Source organism: Dendropsophus ebraccatus, chromosome 2, assembly GCF_027789765.1.
Source record: "Dendropsophus ebraccatus isolate aDenEbr1 chromosome 2, aDenEbr1.pat, whole genome shotgun sequence".
Taxonomy (NCBI): domain Eukaryota; kingdom Metazoa; phylum Chordata; class Amphibia; order Anura; family Hylidae; genus Dendropsophus; species Dendropsophus ebraccatus.
The window spans coordinates 191,151,340-191,173,060 of record NC_091455.1 but is presented as its reverse complement, the minus strand read 5'-3'; the positions used below and the strand labels follow the sequence as shown (position 1 = coordinate 191,173,060).

The window sequence follows — 21,721 nt, the reverse complement described above, 5'->3', positions numbered from 1 at the left end:
TGAAATAGCCTTATTCTTTACACCATTAACATGCATACTATGGGGGAGATTTATCAAACATGGTGTAAAGTGAAACTGGCTCAGTTGCCCCTAGCAACCAATCAGATTCCACCTTTCATTTTCCAAAGAGTCTGTGAGGAATAAAAGGTGGAATCTGATTGGTTGCTAGGGGCAACTGAGCCAGTTTCACTTTACATCATGTCTGATAAATCTCCCCCTATGTGTTATCACCCCCAACAAAAAACCAACGCGTTTCCGCTGCATTACGCAGCCTTAATCATGGCCATGATTAAGGTTGCATAACGCAGCTGAAACACTCTGACGTTTTGGTGGGGGTGTGAAGGAGATGTGCGGCTGATAAAAATAAATGTTAATGGCCACACCAATGATATAGTGGTCGTTCATGGGCCTGGCCGCTCTACTGATTGTCCAGTGTAAAGACGTAAAAGAACCCTTAGCCCTAACCGACCAAATTATTAGCAGTGAACGATCACTGGATTATCCCAGTGGCTGTTCACTCCCTTCATTGTTGTCTGCACATACCCTGTTTACACAGTGAGATAGGTTGATGGCGATCCCAGCGATCAGCTGATAAATGAGCGATTGATCATTCGTTGGCATATCACTAGCTCTTTTACATCACATAAGACCATGTAATAGCTAATTCTAATTCAATGCATTGGGGGTTAAAGGGGTTATCCAGCACTACAAAAACATGGCCACTTTTCCCCCTACTGTTGTCTCCAGTTCAGGTGCAGTTTGCAATTAAGCTCCATTTACTTCAATGGAACTGAGTTTCAAAACCCCACCCAAACTGAAGACAACAGTAGGGGGAAAGTGGCCATGCTTTTGTAGCGCTGGATAACCCCTTTAAGCCTCAATAGTAGATATTTGAAAAGAATGAACAATCCTTTTTCCAATGTCAGGCAGTCCCTTTAAGTAGAAGTGTCTAATAAGTGTATCAGATGAGAGATCATAGGTGACTAAACGTAAGTGTCTCTTCCAACAGGACACAGTTGAGTCAGTCTAGTAGAACAAAAAGTCATTATCAACCTCACATCATACCTTCACTCATTCCCCGGTGAGCAAGAGGTGAGACCCAGTCATTCACACACCTAGAACACACTGACATCATTATGACACATGAGCAAATACATAAGCCTGCTGAGTCAAAGGTGGCTTGCGGTTGTCCTTCTCCTCCCGTAGCTCATGTAACTTTAGAACTGTAGCAATGCAGGTGGACAGTGACTTTAACATCTGTGGAGAATAAAGGCAATTAATGAGAAAAATGAACCATATAGATTGAAAACAGATTGAAATGGAATCTGTGACCCCCCCCCCCCCCCCCCAATCTCCCCATAAAACCACTTCAAAAACATTTTTGTTATTTGAGCACCCGCCCTTGGATTTAACAAAACTTTGTTCTATTTTTAATCCGGTTTCGACCCTGAAACTTATATTTTATGTATTTATATTAAAACTTTTGATATGGTTATACTGTTTGTTTTTAACCAAGAATCTATTAGTCACTGGTCTATGGGCCAATGTTACGGGAATTTAAAAATGACCAACAATAATGTAAGTTTAGTTGGCCAATATGTGTAAGGGATTGGGAAACGTTCATTAACTTAGAAAAGTGTGTAAGGGTATATTCACACGGGCGGGCTCGCAGCGAGATTCTCGCTGCGAGCCCGGCAGGTCCTGTCAGTTCCCATAAACTACATACTTGCTGCGGTCTAAACGACCGCAGCGAGTATGTAATTATACCGCGCTTAACCCCTTCTACTCCCGCCGGCTCCCCCGCTGTAAGCAGCATACATTACCTGTCCTTGCTGCACGGGTCCGGCGTCCTGCTCTCCCGCCCGGCCAATCAGTGGCTGCGGCTGGGCAACACACTAATTGGCCGGACGGGAGAGCAGGACGCCGGACCCGTGCAGCAAGGACAGGTAATGTATGCTTACAGCGGGGGAGCCGGCGGGAGTAGAAGGGGTTAAGCGCGGTATAATTACATACTCGCTGCGGTCGTTTAGAATGCAGCAAGTATGTAGTTTATGGGAACTGACAGGACCTGCCGGGCTCGCAGCGAGAATCTCGCTGCGAGCCCGCCCGTGTGAATATACCCTAAAAGTCCAGCAGCAATAGATAGATTTCAGCTACTGTGCATACAGCATACAGCTCTAGCACAGCAGGAATATATATATATATATATATATATATATATATATATATATATATATATATATATAAAGGGGAGATTTATTAAACATGGTGTAAAGTGAAACTGGCTCAGTCGCCCCTAGCAACCAATCAGATTCCACCTTTCATTCCTCACAGACTTTTTGGGAAATGAAAAGTGGAATCTGATTGGTTGCTAGGGGCCAGTTTCACTTTACACTTTGTGCATTCCCTTTGTATTCATTCCATTGGTGACTTCACTCCAGTTGCCTCAACACTCTATATGGATACTGATAGGCAAGGCAATTTTAAAGCATCATGACCATGGTTAAAATTGATTTAAAAAATAGATAGGTAGATAGATGATACCAGACTCCTAATAACAGTGCCTCAGCAGTGGGGACCTTAGGCCTTAGCCTAATGAGCCTTACAGTTAGTACAACCCTGCTGATAGGTTACTCGAGTTCTTTAAAATTTGTCCAAGTGTGTGTATATGTTAGGGCCCTATTACATGGAGCGATAATCGGCTGAATCGGGTCAATTCAGCCAATTATCGCCCTGTGTAATATAGACAACGATCAGCCGATGAAACGATTATTGGCCGATTGTCCGTTTAGGTTTACAATTAGATAGCCCAACTGACAGCCCTAAAGAAAGTGGTGGAGCTGTATAAGTATTGGGATAAAGCAATATTAACTAAGATTTGGCCGCACAAACTATGCAATCAGCCGATGAACATTTGTTGGCTGATCGCTGGCCATTTTACAAAGGTCAGTTATGAAGAATCAGCAACAGAATCCTCCACTACACAACTGGATCCAACAGGCGCAGGTCCAAGTAAAAAGCAAGGTAAAATAAAGCACTAAAAATGTATTAAAAAACGACACAACGCGTTTCAGGATCGCACCCATCCCTTTCTCAAATGTCTGACACTTGAGTAAGGGATCAGTGCAATCCTGAAATGCGACATGTTGTTTTTTAATAAATTTTTAGTACTTTATTTTACCTTGCTTTTTACTTGGACCTGCACCCTTTGGACGCAGTTGTGGAGTGGAGGATTTTTGTTGCTGGTACTATCCCATTGTGGTTGCCTGGGGGTGGGCTACGGTTCATATGTTGTGTATTGTATTTGCACAACACCATCAGTTGAGAATCTCCATTTATTCTTTTTCCTGATGCCCTTTTGCCTGATTTCTACACTATGGGGCACTGTTCATTTTTATATTGCAATTATGAAGAATCAGCATTCACCCAATAATCAACCCATGTAAAAGGGATTTTACCAGGAAAAAAAAAAAAAAAAATATATATATATATATATATATATATATATATAGAGAGAGAGAGAGAGAGAGAGAGAGAGAGAGAGAGAGAGAGAGAGAGAGAACTTAATGTTATTAGTTGGTGGTGTGCCCCTACAATATCTGATTAAAGTGTGTGGACACTTTTATCTTTAGGTCTATGGGGCTGTGTGAGGTGAGGTGCGTCATGATCTGTTCTTTCTATCAGTACCTTGCTTGCGTATATGTGACTTTTTGATCACTTTTTATCACAATATTTCCAGGTTTCATGTGACCAAAAATCTGCAATTTTGCACTTTGGCGAGTTTTTGCTTTAAAGGATACCTGTCACCCCCCGTGCTGGGGGGACAGGCTCCTGACCCCCCGTTAGAGTGCCCTATACTTACCTAATCGCGCCAGGTCACGCTTCCTGATGCGGTCGGGTCACGGAGATTTCAGCTCCCGAAGCCCGGCGCGCGCGCTCACAGGAGAGTCCGATGCCCATAGAGAATGAGGGAGCATCGGACTCCCCATTCATTCTCTATGAGCGTCTGACTCTGCTGTGTGCGCGCGCCGGGCTTCGGGAGCTGAAATCTCCGGGACCCGACCGCATCAAGAAGCGGGACCCAGCGCAATTAGGTGAGTATAGGGGGATCTAGCAGGGGGTCAGGAGCTTGTCACCCCGGCACGGGGGGTGACAGGTCCTCTTTAACACCCTTTAGTGTGCGGAATCAGGAATGCCATAATTTAATGGTTTGGGCAATTACGGACGAGGCAATAACAAATATGTTAAATAATTTTTGTTTATTTATAAAATGGGAAAAGGGGGTTGATTTAAACCTTTGTCATGTCATGGGATTTTTTTTCACTTTTAAAAAAACTTTTTTTTTTTTCTTTCAGCAACTTCAAGTCCCCCTGGGTGACTTCTGTTATTACTGAACTGATCTCTCATAGAGATCAATGTATTACATATGTACTGCATTGATCTCTGAGATCAGTGCTTGATTAAAATTGGCTGATTGAGCCCATAGTAATCAAGTGCCGAGCAAGAATCAACATCATTGCGGTGCTGAGTCCCGGCCCAGGAGGATCCCGCCACTAGATCCCAGGTGATAGCTATTTTGAGCCATTTAAATGCCGCTGTCAGTTTTAATGGCCCGGAATTTGCTATGGACCGGAATTCGGAACTCTTTGTTACGGACTAGGATTCGGAAATCTCTGCACTGACACGCTTTGTCAGTACAATAGCGCAAAGATTTAAATAGTTTTGAAGCTCCCGGAATCTTAATAAATGATGATGCCGGAAGCACATCACCCATATTTACATATTCACTTACTGTAATTACGCAATGCGTGAATGCTCCTAACAGAGGAGTGGTACATCATAGAGCCATAAGAAAAGATGTTCTAGAACTGTTATTTTATGGGGAATGCAAGAATTTACTAAAATAGTCAAGACATAGGGCTTCTGTAAGGCCATTTTTACACAGCCTTGAAACAAATAAATTTTAACATCTTTATTAGAGATGATCGAACCGGGTTCGTGTTTGAGTCGATCCGAACCCGAACGTTCGGCATTTGATTAGCGGTGGCTGCTGAACTTGGATAAAGCTCTAAGGTTGTCTGGAAAACATGGATACAGCCAATGACTATATCCATGATTTCCAGATAGCCTTAGGGCTTTATCCAAGTTCAGCAGCCACCGCTAATCAAATGCCGAAAGTTCGGGTTCGGATCGACTCGAGCATGGTTCGCTCATCTCTAATCTTTATATTATAGCCAAACTGCCTAGAATTCTTTCAGTTCTACCAAACCATAAATGACCATGGATCCTCAAGTTTCCGGTAAGTCTGACATTCTAAAATCTGTTTTCTGGGCGATTTTCTTCTTTAGTTTATAAGTTTGTCCGATTCCCAGTAGTCCATGATGGGTTTACAGCAGCCAAGTACACTCACTGGATACTGCATTTCTATATTCAAATAGTGCAAAGACATGAATAAGTTCAAGGGTTCACACTTTCATGTTGGAGGACGGCCAATGCTAAAACCGTTTTCATATGGCCGTGTAGCAGTTTATTTTAGCCATAAAACGGAAAGTGAAATAGGTTTAAACATTGCTATAACAATAAACAGGACTTTGGTCCCGTCTGATGGCTGAGCAAGGTTTTGGGCAAGACGCTGCTATTTTAGATCTCCGTGTCTACAAAAGGAAATAAAACGTGTTGAGATGACGGATAAATATGGAATGTGATAAATAAACTGAGGAGGAGATTATACTTTAGACCAAAAACTCTGTTCACCGGGACCTAGGAATAGGAAGATAATAGGCATTAATAGGATGAGCATAATTATCATTGTTATCTTCATATTGAGCACCAAATTCACTTGGAAATGAACGACTAATTAAAAAATATCAGCTCCGAGACTCAAAAATAGACATCTGATTGAATAAGTCTGTGGTGGTAATGAGATGTTAATGAGGATTGCCTCAGCTGCTGAGACAATCTTAATTCAGACTTAGAAGGCTATAGCGTAATCATTAAAGAACTTTATTTTCCATGCTAAAACGAATATAATTGGTTGTTCCTAAATTAGGTCGAAAAGAAACATCCGCGGAATTTCAATTCATCCGTTAGAGAGCATATTTTGTCTCCGAATAAAGAAAGAATTCATTATCATTGCCCCCAAACAAATCCCAGTATTTGTACATTTGCCATAGCAACCTCCGAAACATTCAAGTAGGACCTCACGTAAACAGTAGTGATATGGATTTTTTTTTTTTACGAATGTGTAAGGGTACGGTCACATGGGATGTAAAATGCTACAGATTTTGCTCAACTGATTTTCAGCCTTTGTAGACTTACCATTAAACAAGACTTTTGATATGTCAGAAAGACTCATCAAAAGCTTTGATTGGTCGGGTTCTGAGTGTTTAGACTGTCTGGGCCCCACAGGGTCAGGGTGCTTTAAGGGTGCCTTCACACGTACAGAGTTTGCAGAGGATTTCACGCTGTTTGTTTCATAGTAAAATTAGTCAGAAAATTGGCATGAAACTACTGGGGGAGCGCACAGGGGGCTATATACTACTGGGGGAGAGCACAGGGCGGCCTTATACTAATGGGGGAGCGAACAGGGGGGCTATATACTGCTGGGGAGCGCACAGGGGGGCTATATACTACTGGAGGAGCGCACAGGGGGGCTATATACTACTGGGGGAGTGCACAGGAGTCTATATACTACTTGAGGAGCGCACAGGGGGGCTATATACTACTGGAGAGTGCCCAGGGGGGCTATATACTACTGGGGGAGTGCACAGGGGAACCTTATACTACTGGGGGAGCACACAGGGGTCTATATACTACTAAGGGAGCAAAAGGGGGCTATATACTACTGGGGACAGTCACCCCTTTTGTACCTAATTTCAAAGTGCCGATGAGAGGGAAAAATTGCCAGTTTTCCAACTAATAAGCATCAATTCTGTATGTAAACAGTTCAACAACATTTGTGAAAAGTAACAAAACATGTTTACTACTGATCTTCAGCTCGGGCCTTCACCTGACAAAAGACCCTGGTGAGTGGACCTTCACTAAATGCTGTTAAGTACCCCTGCTATAGGGGGATTTCACACACAGATTATTGTGCAAGTTTTTATTAATTTTTTTTAAAAGTCAAAAGTGAATTGGGAAGGATAAGTATAAGTCCTTTACTTTAAACTCCCCAAAAAATCAATGAAAAACTTCTGCAAACAACTGCAGCAAAACGTTGTGTGTGAAGCTTCCCCCGTATAGTGCTAAGCTGTTAATGTATACACGGACTGTGCAGAGTGTACAGAAGAACACAGCGCTGATCACATTCACCACACATAACTATTAAAGAGGATCGGTCACCTCTCCTGACCTGTCTGTTTTAGTAAATGCTTGTATTCCCCATTGAAAATAACACTTCTAGAATGTGTGGGCATCGGGTCAGTGGGAATAAGTTACCGCCTGATGTGTCTGGTGTAGAGTGTAATTGTTATGCTATCCAGAGACAAGTGTTCTAGAGTGGCCTACGGTCGTGCTTTCTTACTTTTCATCTTTTTTTTCTTTTTTGCCTTTACTTTATGTGAACAAAGACTTTTACTTTTTTTTAACTGACTACTATTAGGCTGGACTCTGAAAAAATGCCATGAAAAACACTAAATTTGGAGTTTTTTTAAAGCTCAAAAAGGGAGATGGTGAGAGTCAATAGGGAATAATGACACAATTCCAAGGACTTTTTTGGTATGGACACTATTGCTGCAGATTTTATATTGTTGATTTGTTTCCAAAATGAAAAGTGAGGCAACTATCTAAATACTTTTCATAAAAAATTCCTACCATTTAGCTGCTACTCAGAGAAATATAAGTCTGTTACTATCTGGCTATGTTCTCACGTTGTCTTTTTTGGCTGTTAGAGACCAAATTATGGCTGTTATTTCATAATGACGGTTATCATTTCTACAATAACGGCCGTTATTTAGCCTCAAACAGCCAAAAAAACATGTTGTGGGAACATAGCCTCTCAGTGTTAAGGCAGAAAGGGATTAGGGATTATCTGCCAAATCGGGTATGCCGAAAAGCGTTAATTGCTCACTTTAAGGTTACAAACCCACTTGGCGGGTCTGCAGCGAGTCTCCATGCTGCGTTTTTGCAGCGAGACTCGCTGCAGATCCCGGCCCTATGCTTTTAATGGCAGACAAACACGCAGCAGGGATGTACATCCCTGCTGCGAGTTTGTCTGCAGCCCACCCCATTAACCCCCCGGCCGCCGGAGCTGATACTTCACCTGATCCCGGCTCCGGCGGTTCCCGATGTCTTCAGCAAGCCGGAGCGGGGACCAGGTGAAGTATATGCTCCAGCCAGCCGCCCGCAGCCCCCCCGCAGCCCCGGCCGCCCGATCGCCCCCCCGCAGCCCCGGCCGCCCGATCGCCCCCCCGCAGCCCCGGCCGCCCGATCGCCCCCCCCCCCCCCCCCCCCGCAGCACCGATCGCTCGCCCCACCGCAGCAACGATCGCACGCCCCCCCCCGCAGCACCGATCGCTTACACGCCCCCCTGCAGCCCCGGCCGCTCGATCGGGGAGGCGTGCGATTGGTGCTGTGGGGGGGCGTGCGATCGGTGCTGCGGGGGGGCGATCGGGCGGCCGGGGCACTGGGGGGGGGCGATCGGGCGGCTGGCTGGAGCATATACTTCACCTGATCCCCGGTCCGGCTTGCTGAAGACATCGGGAACCGCCGGAGCCGGGATCAGGTGAAGTATCAGCTCCGGCGGCCGGGGGGTTAATGGGGTGGGCTGCAGACAAACTCGCAGCAGGGATGTACATCCCTGCTGCGTGTTTGTCTGCCATTAAAAGTATAGGGCCGGGATCTGCAGCGAGTCTCGCTGCAAAAACGCAGCATGGAGACTCGCTGCAGACCCGCCAAGTGGGTTTGTAACCTAAGGCTAGGTTCACACACAGTAAAATAAAAGTATGGCCATATTTTCAATATAATAAGATGCGGCATTAAAATGAATGGTAGTGCACAAACTGTATAGAATAACGTCCGTAATTGATTATGACTACCCAAGTAATGAACATGCTTGTGCAAAATCAAGCCTTTTTTTAACCTGCTCACACATTGCTTCATTTTCACTCAAAAGTATGACCGTATTTTTTTTTTGTGTGTGAGAACATAGCCTAAACCTGTCAAAAAAAGAATCTGTTGTCGGCTTCACATCTCCCTGTGTAATAAGAGACGTGCAGATGACTGCTTAATAAAGGAAAGGGGCTGCAGTGTGTGGCTATGTTCACACAATGACGTTTTTTAGCTGTCTGGCCTCCCCTTAGTGCAATGGCGACTAGTACATTATACTAGTTTGGGTTACTAATCGGCCTTTGGGTGCAGCTTAATTGAAAAGTCCATTGAATTTAATAGTAAAAATGGATAAAGAACGGTGGGGAAAAAAACTGTGTGTGAACAACTAATAAAAACCGTCCGGTTTGCAAAAGCCGTCCGAAAATAATGGTCATGTTCATTATTTTGATGTCCGCGGCAAAAACGTCCGTTATTCAATACACGGTGTGCATTGGAAGTTCGTCTTCCCATTGACTTCAATGCACTGCCATTGCAGTCAGTTAAATCGCTGCAAAAATGCACGTTGAAAATTGGCCGCCTTTTCAATATTTTTGACGTTGTGTGAACATAACCTGTAAGAGAAACTGATATTGAGATGAGCGAACTTTGAGTATACTCGGGTTCTTCGGAACCTGAACGCTTTACATTTATTGGTGGATGAAGACGTTAGATGCAGCCCTAAGGCTGCCTAGAATACATGGATACAGCCATAGGCCATGTTTCCTTGGACTCCCTAGGGCTGCATCCAACTTTTATTTTTTTATTTTATTAAGCCATCATTACATGGCTGGATAATCTTGCGGCCAGGGTTGCGGCCTAGCAATGTTCATGCAGCCCCTTCCTTTCAACAACCTATAGGGATGTGCGGCTAATGGCAGATTATCTTTTGACAGGTGGAAAGGCTGAGATTGCTGCCGGTTATTGGCTGATCACTCGCTGATCGTGGGGATCTACCAGATAATCTTTCTATTTAATAGGGCCTTTTAAGTGAATCGGTCAGCTGTAATTCAGGTTCCAAACTGTTGACACTTTTTCATAGCTGTAAGGGCAAGGAGACACATTGTACCTTTCATATATCTGTCTGTGCTTCCAGTGTTAAGGATGTGATATTTTGTATATTAAGAGAAGCCATTACAATATGGGGCCGACCTTCTAAACAAGTAGAGATGTTTACATTCCTTATAGCTTACGTAAGGCTGGGTTCACACTACATTTTTGCAATCCGTTTTTTTTGCAAAAAACTGATACATGTGCGTGCATCCGTTTTGAACCGTTTTTCCATTGACTTCTAATATAAAAAAAGGGATCAAAACGGATCAATTTTTTTAACTAACACAAAAATAAGGTTGACTACATTTTTGTGTGCGTAAAAAGAACACATATGTTTTGATCCTTTTTTTAAAACGGAAGTCAATGGAAAAACGGATCAAAACGAATGCACACAAATGCATCTGTTTTCTTTTTGGAAAAAAACGGATAAAAAAAAAACGGATCGCAAAAACGTAGTGGGAACCCAGACTAAAGAGTAAGCACTAGCGCTACGTAACTATGGGTCCTATTAGACTAATCGATTTTTATCGATTAACGATAAACAATCACAAACTAGATTGTTTATCGCTAACCTGAAATCGGTCACAATATTACACAGAACTATAGTCATTAGTTATGATGGTTATTAGAATTGTTTACTCCATCTGATCCCATTGAAAAAAGGAACCATGTGTAATTACACTGAATTATTAGCGAATGAATGCAGAATTGCAGCAAACAACTGTAGAATTATAGGGTCAGATCTAAGGGCCCTATTACACAGTACGATGAGGTATGTGTGTTCATGATCGTTGATTTAGAGCTGACCCTAAAATCATTGTTAATCTTCGTTAAACGTTCGCTGTAATTCCGCATTTGTTCACTAATAATTCAGTGTAAGTCCAAATATGTTTTTGCTGGGATCAGATGTAGCAAACGATCATGGTAGCAATCGGTCTAACGATCGTAACTAACGACTATCGTTCTGTGTAATATGGTGAACGATTTCAGGTTAGCCATAAACAATCTCGTTTGCAATCATTAATCGCTAATCGTTAAAAATCATTTCATTTAATAGGACCCTAAACCAATGATCACCAACACATAAACGATTTTTCATTTGCTGCCTGAAATTACACAGGAGGATTATCGTCTAAATTCAAACGATTTAACGATTAAAAAAAAAAAAAAAAAAAACATTTAACACAAAAAACGCCTAAACCCCCCAAAAAGATCATTCACATATAAAGTCAAAAACACTAGAAAAAATGTCAAAAAACGCAAATACATGAAAAACAAAACACATTGGCCTGAAAAACGCCACACAAAAAGGATATGTGAGGGCAGGGACAGGGGACAGGGACTGATTTGAATGATGGCAAACTATGTAAAGTGCTGTGAAATATAAGTGCGAGGGCAGGGACAGGGGACAGGGACTGCGACTCGTCACTAAATCGGCAGCAGATCTGACACAATAACCGACATATTGTGGATTTGGGGTGCGTTCACATGTAACAGATCCGCAGCGGATTTCTCACTGCAAATTCGCAGCGAGATCTGCTGCGGATCCCTGCCCTGTACACTATGGGCAGACAAACTTACAGCGAGATGGACATCCCGCTGTGAGTATGTCTGCAGCCCGTCCCGTTAACCCCCCGCTGCGAGAGCGTATACATCACCTGCTCCGGTTTGGCCAATCAGTGTGCTGCCAAGCAGTGGTACCTTGGTTGAAGAGTAACTTGCTTTAAGAGCGTTTTGGTTTAAGAGCTCACAGTTTTTCAAAATTATGATTTGGTTTAAGAGCATTGCTTTGGTGTAAGAGCTCCCTGTACTGGGTGGGAGGGCGAGTGAAGGATGGGCATGGTCTGCAGCCCTGTACTCTGACCCAGGAAGTCTCCATCACCTTCCAAATCATAGCAGATCCACTTCAGGCTGGGGCTTACATCAGGGGACAGGACTGTGGAGGTAATCTCTCCATAGCTGTAACCCCTCTCTCCCCGGACAGAGAGTGCTGCATGTATGTGCCCACATCTGTCCTGCTCATTCCTTTATGCCCCCTGCAGTCTCTGTCAGTCCTTGTGTGCCCCATCCTCTCTATTACTGTACAGTAACTTATAATATGACATATTCAGCTGTTTCTGAATGTTTGTTTCATTTGTTTTACATGTTATTCAGAATAATAAATCATTATTTTTGGGCTGTGGAACCATTTGTCTGCATATCAGTGATTTCTTATGGGAAAATTTGCTTTGGTGTAAGAGTGGATTTGGATTACAAGCGCGGTCCCGGAACGAATTATGCTCGTAATCCAAGGCGCCACTGTAACGTGGAATAAAGTGTATCGTGACAGTGCACGCATGAACATATAACACGCTTATCGTGACAGGGGCTCCTGAGCTGCCATTTTGTGCCCTCTCCAACCCCCCTTGTCTTGCATGTGTGTGAAAGGTCAGAGCTGCCTGTCATCTGCGGGGCAGGTCAATAGCCGATAAGGCGCGCACTGTCTGTGACCGCGGATATGTTAATAACAATGTCAGTGTAAAACTCCTCACGTCGCTCCCCCCACCGTCTCCCTGTCACAAAATGGCGTCTGTCTTGTTTACTTCATTTAGTATCATTCCTTCCAGCAGGAGGCAGCGCTCCCCCCCCCCATCCCCATGGACAGAAGTTATGGCGGGCGCTGCAGAGTACCACTCATGTGCTATGTGCTTCCTGCATTACATGTGTATCCCAGGCAATAAAGCACATATAGCATTCTGTCCTGGCAGGGACTTACAGTTCTGAAATAAAATCACGTGACTTGTATTTGCACCTGGGAAAGCTGAGTGACTACCCATAGAGTCACTATTACAGCACTAGGGACTTATGTCCTAAGGGTTCACATCAACCCAGCTGAGAAGAAATAGACTGGTATGTTTTTGTGAATCTGACATTCAGGAGACTGGGAAAGCTGGATGACTACCCATAGAGTCACTCGGCTTGTTTCCTAGGGATCTCTGGGTTCACATCTACCTAGCGGACAAGAAATACACTGACATGTAAAGCTCTGACATTCAGGAGTCTGGAAAAGTTGGGTGACTACGCATACAGACACTGTTACAGCCCCACATGGCTTATTTCCTAGTGTTCTCTGGGTTCACATCTACATAGCAGAGAAGAAATAGAGTATACTGAAATATATGTTATCATAGACCTGACATTCAGGAGACTGGAAAAGCTGGGTGACTACCCATAGAGTGGCTATTACAGCTCTAGGGGCTTATTCCCAAATGGTTCACACAACCCAGCTGAGAAGAGATACACTGACCTATAGGTTATTGTAAACCTGACATTCAGGACACCAGGAAAGCTGGGTGACTACCCATAGAGTTGCGATAATCGTTCAGTGTAAACACAGCAAACGATCAAGCGATGAGCGAGAAATTGTTCATTTTGATCTTTTAACATGTTCTCAAATCGTCGTTCGCTAAAAATTTATTTGTTTTATTGTTCAGATTATCGTTAAATCGTTCGAATCTAAACGATAATCGTTCGTTTGAAATGCAGTTAACAATCAACGACCGAATGAGAAATCGTTGATCGCTTTATAAGACCTGGACCTATTTTTATCGTTGCTCGTTCGCAAAGCGTTCGCATTGAATAAGACGTCGTTCGGTCGTTCGCAATAGATACGAACGCAATAGAGACTAAATAGTGAAGAAAAAACTATCGCAATTACGATCATAAGTAACGATTATCGTTCCATGGAAATGAGTGAACGTTTTCAGGTCTTTCGCAATAGCGGTCGTTTGAGAGCGTTAACGATTATGCAAACGATAATCGTCCGGTGGAATAGGGCCCTAAGGGTCCACATCAACCCAGCTGAGAAGAAATACCCTGGCATATATATTATTCTAAACCTGACATTCAGGACACCAGGAAAGCTGGGTGACTACCCACAGAGTGGCTATTACAGCTCTAGGGGCTTATTCCCTACTGTTTCACACAACCCTGCTGAGAAGAGATACACTGACCTGTAGGTTATTGTAAACCTGACATTCAGGACACCAGGAAAGCTGGGTGACTACCCATAGAGTGGCTATTACAGCTCTAGGGGGCTTATTCCCTAATGATTCACGCAACCCAGGTGAGAAGAGATACACTGACCTATATATTATTCTAAATCTGCCATTCAGGAGACTGGGAAAGCTGGGTGACTACCTACAGAGTCACTATTACAGTCCTACAGTGGCTTCACATCTACATAGCAGTGAAGAAATACACCGATATATATATATATATATATATATATATATATATATATATATATATATATATATATATATATATATATATATATATATATATATATATATATATATATATATACGTTATCCTAGACTTGACATTCAGAAGACTGAGGAGAGAGAGCGCTCACATCTCACAAGCGCTCGCAGCGGTCACTGACCGCACTGTAACTGTCTCCACCGCCGTCCCTGGCTTATATACCTGGCTAAAAATAGCTGGCACAGCCCATTCCGAGCGGGAGGGGGATTGAAATTTCGAATCTGACCAATCGCGACGCCTCTTACGAAATGATTTCGTCACGCCAGAGGCTTCCCCAAAGCGCCGAGCGCTCTGATTGGTGGCAGCTGACATCATAGGAACGCTGAAGGCAGCGAGCGTGCGCTGGTTGGCCGTCGTACTGAGCCGGCGTAATGGGATCACGTGGGGCGGAGGGGGGCAGGCTGGCTGGCTTGGAAGGTTTGAATAGGGAAGTTTTGCAGGGGTTTACATTTGCAGTCACTTCAGTGTTTGCAAATATTGTCAGCACCACTGAGCAAGTCCTGAGCTCCAGGAGGAGTTATAGTCTTCAGTCTTTGGGATTTTTTTTCTCTCTCTCTTCTTCTTAATTGCTATGCAATGACATTTGCATGAAAACCTGGAGGACTTCTGATTGCGTTCTGCTGGGATCTATATACCTTTATATTATCATTTTTTATGAATTTTTTTTTTTTAATGCAAAGCTTTGGATTACATCTTTCTTATTGCAAACATATATGGTAGCAGATCTGATTTGGCAAGAAACCCTTTAAATCCTCTTTGTTAGAATTTTCCAGTTTTTTTAACCTTCCCCCAGATCATGGATGTTCTACCGATGTGCAGCATATTCCAGGAGCTCCAGATCGTGCACGACACTGGCTACTTCTCTGCGTTACCCTCTCTGGAGGAATATTGGCAACAGGTAAATGGGAGCTGGAAACGCGTTAGTGCATCTGACACCATGTCTAGTGCCGGGTATATATATATCTATATTTCTATCCGACTATCCCATGCAGTGCAGGCGCTCCAGTGATTTGCAGTGACAGCTCGGTGCAGCCTCCATCGAGCTCCAAGCTTGGGTTTCACTAGTGAGCGTGCAACCATTTGGCAAAACTTTGTTAGTGCAAATGGTCCAAACTACACAGCTGGGGCTCTGCCAAGAGTTATTCCTGTCATTTCTCCCTAGGAATTTTTTTTTAAAATTTTTTTGCATGGATCTACTTCTAAAAGAGTCCGCCGCTTCTATGTGTTTAGAGGTATAACTTGCAAAAGGTGTGTTTCATGCACCCTCTCAGTGACAGCACCAATGTTATCGGTAGTATCAGACAACCCCCCATCGCCTCCTATTGTTTTTTTCTTTTTTTTTTTTCATTGTTTACTTTGCCAGTAAATAGTCGCCAGATCCTATTTCTTGTTTGTTTGGGGAGCTGCACACTAAAGTGTTACAACCTTCACATTCCTGCTTAATTCTATGCATCCCCCTCCTCCTCCTCCCTCTCCTCCTCCTCCTCTTCTTGCTTTGCCATCAAAGAGGCAGATCTTGTGTGTGTGCGAGATTGAAATTGATCTCAGTAGCTTCCTTGGGGCATTTTAGATGTGGGCACGGAGCCAGCTCTCCTTCCCAGAAGCCTGCAGAGACATTTAAACTATCACAGAGCCCATCTCTCGGTCTCCACGCGGATTTGCATAATGGCGAATGTAAAGCAGCTAGATTATTAAAGTTTAACAACATCGCAATCAATTGTCGACCCAGCCCCCCCCTTACTTATTGCCCCCACCCCCTCTTCTCTTCCACCACCAAGAATCAATAAAATGCATTTTCTCTACTGAACAGCCAAGCAATTGTCTAGTATGGAAAAAAAAAAAAAAACGTAAGCGCGTTGATTCCCAGAGTTTGTCTTCTCCGTGCCTTGTTGCGAACGTTGATGTTACTTTGAATTACAGAGAAGACCACAAGAGGAAATGGAGGAGAGCCGTAAAAATGTGTGCTGGGATCCCTCCCGGGGCCGGCAGCTCTGGCTGGGGAAATATGCCTGGTATTTTGATGGCTTGTGTCTGCAGGCCACAGGGCTGATCTCAGCACCCAGAATTTTTTTGCAAAAACAAATGGCTGACATTTTTTTTTTTTGAAGGGGGGCGCGACTTTCTCAGATCAAAGAAATAGGTTGGGAAGCACAAGTATTAACTTAATATGGGTATGCACTGAGTAATCTTTGCATTTACCAGCATAGCCTCTTGGCTTCTGGTCAGTACAAGGAAGTCTTTGCTCTTTTTTTTTTTTTTTTTTTTTTTTTTCCCTTCCAGCATAACGTGAAAGGAATGCAGATGACTCATTTGGTTATACTGTTGGCTAGCAGACTAAATTCTTGTCCATTGTATGGTGTCCAGAAGTGGCCTCTATGTTCGACGCTAGATAGAACCCGGACAATGCTTTGGTTCCTTTTTTTTTTTTTTTTCTTTCTGCAGCTCTGCAATTTCCATGTATGGTGCTTCTGCAAAAATTTCATTGTGCACAGTGGCTATCTGTAAAAGGAAGTGAGAAGTGTAGTAGTAAGCTTGTGCGGTGTTCAGACTCTAGGGTGTCATTCATTGCCGAGACCACGTTGTATGTTCTTGATCTGGGGTGTCAAACTGCGGCCCTCCAGCTGTTGCAAAACTACAGTTCCAATCATGTGTTCGCTTTGGCTGTCCCAAAATGGGGATTGTAGTTTTGCAGCACAAGTTTGACAACCTTAAAGGTGTGCATGTTGAGAAACTTAAAGGGTTAACTTCTCCTTTTTTATCTTCTAGACCTGCCTAGAACTAGAGCGCTACCTGCAGAGCGAGCCTTGCTATGTGTCGGCCTCAGAGTTTAAATTCGACGGGGAAGACGAGATTTGGACCAAATTTATTCTGGCGTGTGAGAAAAAGGAGGAGCCTGACCCCCAACTTATCTGTATCAAAACGGAGGACATCTCTGACAGTCAAAATCTAGAGACCAATAGTTTGAACTCTGACGTTAGTAGCGAATTATCGGACAGCTCCGAGGAGCTTTCGCCCACTTCCAAATTTACCTCAGACCCCATTAGTGACGTGGTGATCAAATCGGAACCTTTTAGTTCATCATTCACTTCTACTCCACCGTCATCGCCGGAGCAGGGTAAGGAGTCTCCCCATCATTTGTGGAACACTATCACCGGAGAGCTCCATTCACCTGGGAAAGTGCGCCCTGGTTCATTTATAAAGACACTTGATCAAGGTAGCCCGACCAGCGGCGGAGAAACGTCACCGGATGGCAGGAAACGCGTCCACAAGTGTCATTTCAATGGCTGCAAGAAAGTTTACACCAAGAGCTCGCATCTTAAAGCACATCAGCGCACTCATACAGGTCAGTGCTTGTTTCGCCCTTGGAAAGGGAGTTGACAGGAGGGAATCCCAAGCTGTAATGTTGTTGCACAACCACAGGGTGTAAACCCAAAGTCCGTCAGTGATGTCACGGCGGTGAATCCTCTGCTAGGGAAATGCACTTCCTCATTCCTTCCTGTAGGGAGGTCGGATCAACAACTATAGAGGGTATCCAGGAAAGGGAGTCATACAATACTACAATACTCATCCATTGTGAATTTCCTCAGTCTTTTCCTCTTAAGTTCTGTCATGGATCTAATAAGGAATGTTAAAGAGGAAGCGAACCTTATTTCCTAAACTTTAAGGGTATCGGCATGCGGCACCGAAACGCGTTGGTTTTGTTGCAGAATTTCCTTATGGACGTCAAATTATTTTATTTAAAATCTGCAGCATTTTGTGCCCAAGTCAACATACCCTTAAAAGTTTAGAAAATCAGGACAAAAAGGGGGAGTTCACATGGCAGTAAGATTTTATTTAATTTAGAAAATCTGCAACGCCATGTGAACTTACCTCATCGCTTGTTAATGCAAAAGATGTAGTGCATGGAAACATGGCCTCTTATGTACATACCCTACATTAAGCGTATACATGGGTATATAAAATTTTTTAGTACGAATATGTAGAATACACAATGGAGGCATTGCTGATATCGGTCAAAAAAACATAATAAAAAAATAAAAATCTGATTATATAATTAGATTTTTATGTTTTTCGACACCTAAATGTTGACCGATGCTGGCAACCCCTCCATTGCTTGCATCTCAATGAGTCATTAAAGAGCCGAATCTACGTTTTATGCATATTGGCCCCTTCCTACAAAATACCCCCCCCCCCCCTCCTGTTTTTGTGTATACATGACACATTACAATAGGCCTCCATTGTGTTCACTTGATGGTGTTGTCACTGTCTAGCTGAGGATTCAATAGGCGATTGCATTCCCTTGGAGCCTTGTCAAGTTTTCTCCTTCATTGAGTTTAGTGAAGACGACAATGTGGCTTGTTTATTGCGTCGCTAACAAAAACCATTTAATGAGATCAGGCATTTGCATAAACTTCAGACGTGACTTGTGTCCCACCTATCTGCTTTTTTGGAATGACCTATAGGGGTCTTAGTCATGCTTATCCCCGCTGTGTTGCTTTTACAGGAGAGAAGCCTTACAGATGTTCCTGGGAAGGTTGTGCGTGGCGATTTGCAAGAAGCGATGAACTGACCAGACACTTCCGAAAACACACTGGTGCCAAACCATTCAAGTGCACACATTGTGACAAGTAAGGCTCCTATATGTTTCCCTCTATCTCATTATATAGATAGTTCTATGTGGACCCCCTTAAGAGTATCGCAGACACTACTACTCCCGACACTTGCATTACAATCCATACACCTTGGTTCATAATTGGTGGACGGGTGACGATGGTCTTTATCATGGCTGATACTTGTATTTAATACTTTAGCATTGTGTGTTCTTCCTTCTAGTTATATTGGCTCTAACCCGAGTTGTTCTTCTCCCCCAGATGTTTCTCCAGGTCAGATCACTTGGCTCTGCACATGAAGCGACACATATGAATGAATGAGGAAGTCACGTGATTAAAAGCGACTTCAAGGTTGAATTGCCTTGTGCGAGGGATGCAAGTTCCAGCCAAAGCATGCCAATTTGCACCCTAACCAGTTGCCTTCAAGACCTCACTTCTTCAAGGGGCTTTGCAGGGCTTATCAATCGTGTAAGATGCGGCATAGCAACCATACAGTGCTACTTCTGGAGCTGACTGGGCCCGTGCACTATTGGTGCTTAATCTTCTGAGTGGCTTGACTAAGCCGTCGCCGTGAGCATGTGCACTGAGAATGTTAATGTTTGGGTGACTGAATGGTGACAAGGAGCCAATGTCTGAATGTTGAAGACCTCGTTTTTGGTTTTTTTTTTTTTTCTCGTCTGGTTGAGTTCAGTTGCAAGGGATTAGAAACAAACAAAAAAAAAAGTTTAAAAGAAAAATAACAAAAAAAATAATAAAACGGTTTGAATGTTTTGTATGCTATTGCATACTCTTGTTATATGGGACAACCATCAATCATTCTACTTGGGGGGAGACCGTCTTCCGAAACGGAAGGAAGCCACGACTCCCCAAAAGGGAGTGATGATCCCTTTCCTGTGTGAGAGGAGCTTTTGTTGTCTGGTGCAGCTATTAAACGTGCAATGTGTCAAGTAGCTTGTTTCTTACTGGCTACAACGATTGTTTGTAACCCATTGTATAAGCTGTGTATTTACAATTATAACACAACTATAACTTCATTATAATAGAAAGGTATTGCATGGTTCAGGGGGAAATGTGTACGCTTCTCCATAATTTAATCAGGACTGCAGTTATGATTCCAGTTGAGAGCAGCTAAAATACAATTGGTCTGTTGTTACATTACTTATGTATAGAATAAAAAGGTTAAAAAAAAAAAAAAAAAAATCACAAAAAAAGAAAAAAAAGTGGAAGAAACCACTATAGCTTAAAAAACAGATTTTTCTCATGCAGCTAATTTTTTCTATTATTTATGCCTTGAGGACTAATTTCCGGTTTTTCTAGCTGTTAACGCACTGTTGTCCTTAAAAATGGTGCCTTATGCAAGTGGCCTTCTCCAGTGATGGATGGGGGTCATATACAGGGGTTTAAGTGATGTAAGCTTACTTAAGGCTCTGTTGTCACCCAGGGGTGTACTCTTCTTTTTCATTTTTTTTTTTTTTTTTTTACTTTTTTCTTTTTCTCCCTTTTTCTCTTTTTTTCTTCTTCTGACACACATGGGTTTAATGTCATAAAATAGTGCAAGACTGTTTTGCAATCCATAGCATCCACCGGATTTTCTCGGTCCATGGGCCAAGATTACGTCGGTTCCATATTGCACCATTTTATAAGCCACCCAGTATAAGAGAAAAAAAAAAATTCAAGGCATACGGCCTAAGACTTCTTGTTGTTGTTTGACTCTTGTGTGTGTATAAGTGTGTCCATTCTTGATCGCTCATGTTATAGTAACCTGCTTCTCAGAACACACCGATCTGTTCGGAGCTATCGCTTACACCTGCTCTACATGAAACTTGCACAAATGTATCCGTACATGCACTTAATATGTAAACTGCTCATATACTTGTCAAGGTACAAAATGTGTTTGTTTGGAAGGATAACCTTTTATTTTTCCCCCCTGTTCCTTCTTTTATAGTCTGTATCCTAGTGAAATCCCACAATCCACCAAAGCAAATGTAAAACTGGCAACACTTTTTTTTATTTTTTTTTCTCTCCATGATAAACGTGCACTCTACAGCTGAAAATTTACTAGGCCTGTAGCTTTTTTTTTTTTTTTTTAGGAGGATTTTTTTTTTTTTTTTTATTTGGGTGCAAGCCTATGTAGTCTTAGGTCACTGAGTGTTAAGAGCTGTATTAAGAGTTTGAATATATATATATATATTTTTGTAATATGTTATTTAATGTCTAAACAGAAAAAAAAACCTGTAGAATAAACTTTAAAGTTGATATCCTGAACGTTGTAGATTTTAGCTATCATTTTGTTATTTTCTCATAGTAGAAATAAAAAAAAGAGAAGCCCTGCATTAATGTGCAGTAAAATAAACTTGGGTCTGCCAAAGGTAACGCTAGATAAAGAAAATCCTTTTTCGGCATTATCTCGCAACCCAAAAAGTTCCACTACCAGTTGGGGTGTTGTATTGTCTTACAGGAAGATGCACACATTAAAAACAGCAGATATCCTTACCATTTTCATAGGTTTCCTATTATAGCGAATCGGCTTTTAGACCAGGGATGGGGAACCTTTGGCCCTCCAGCTGTTGCAAAACTACAATTCCCATCATGCCTGGGCAGCCGAAGCTTTAGCTTCGGCTGCCCAGGCATGATGGGAATTGTAGTTTTGCAACAGCTGGAGGGCCAAA

The 21,721-nt window shown here is 42.8% G+C and overlaps 1 protein-coding gene across 1 annotated transcript; it reads left to right on the top strand.

Moving 5' to 3' along the window:
• The first annotated feature begins 14,906 nt into the window (after positions 1-14,906).
• Positions 14,907-21,317, top strand: KLF6 (KLF transcription factor 6). The gene is made up of 4 exons (XM_069960514.1): positions 14,907-15,340; positions 17,209-17,785; positions 18,947-19,070; positions 19,314-21,317. Exons 1-4 carry the CDS (start codon positions 15,239-15,241, stop codon positions 19,363-19,365), a joined length of 855 nt encoding a protein of 284 aa, XP_069816615.1. The 5' UTR covers positions 14,907-15,238; the 3' UTR covers positions 19,366-21,317.
• The last annotated feature ends 404 nt before the right edge of the window (positions 21,318-21,721 follow it).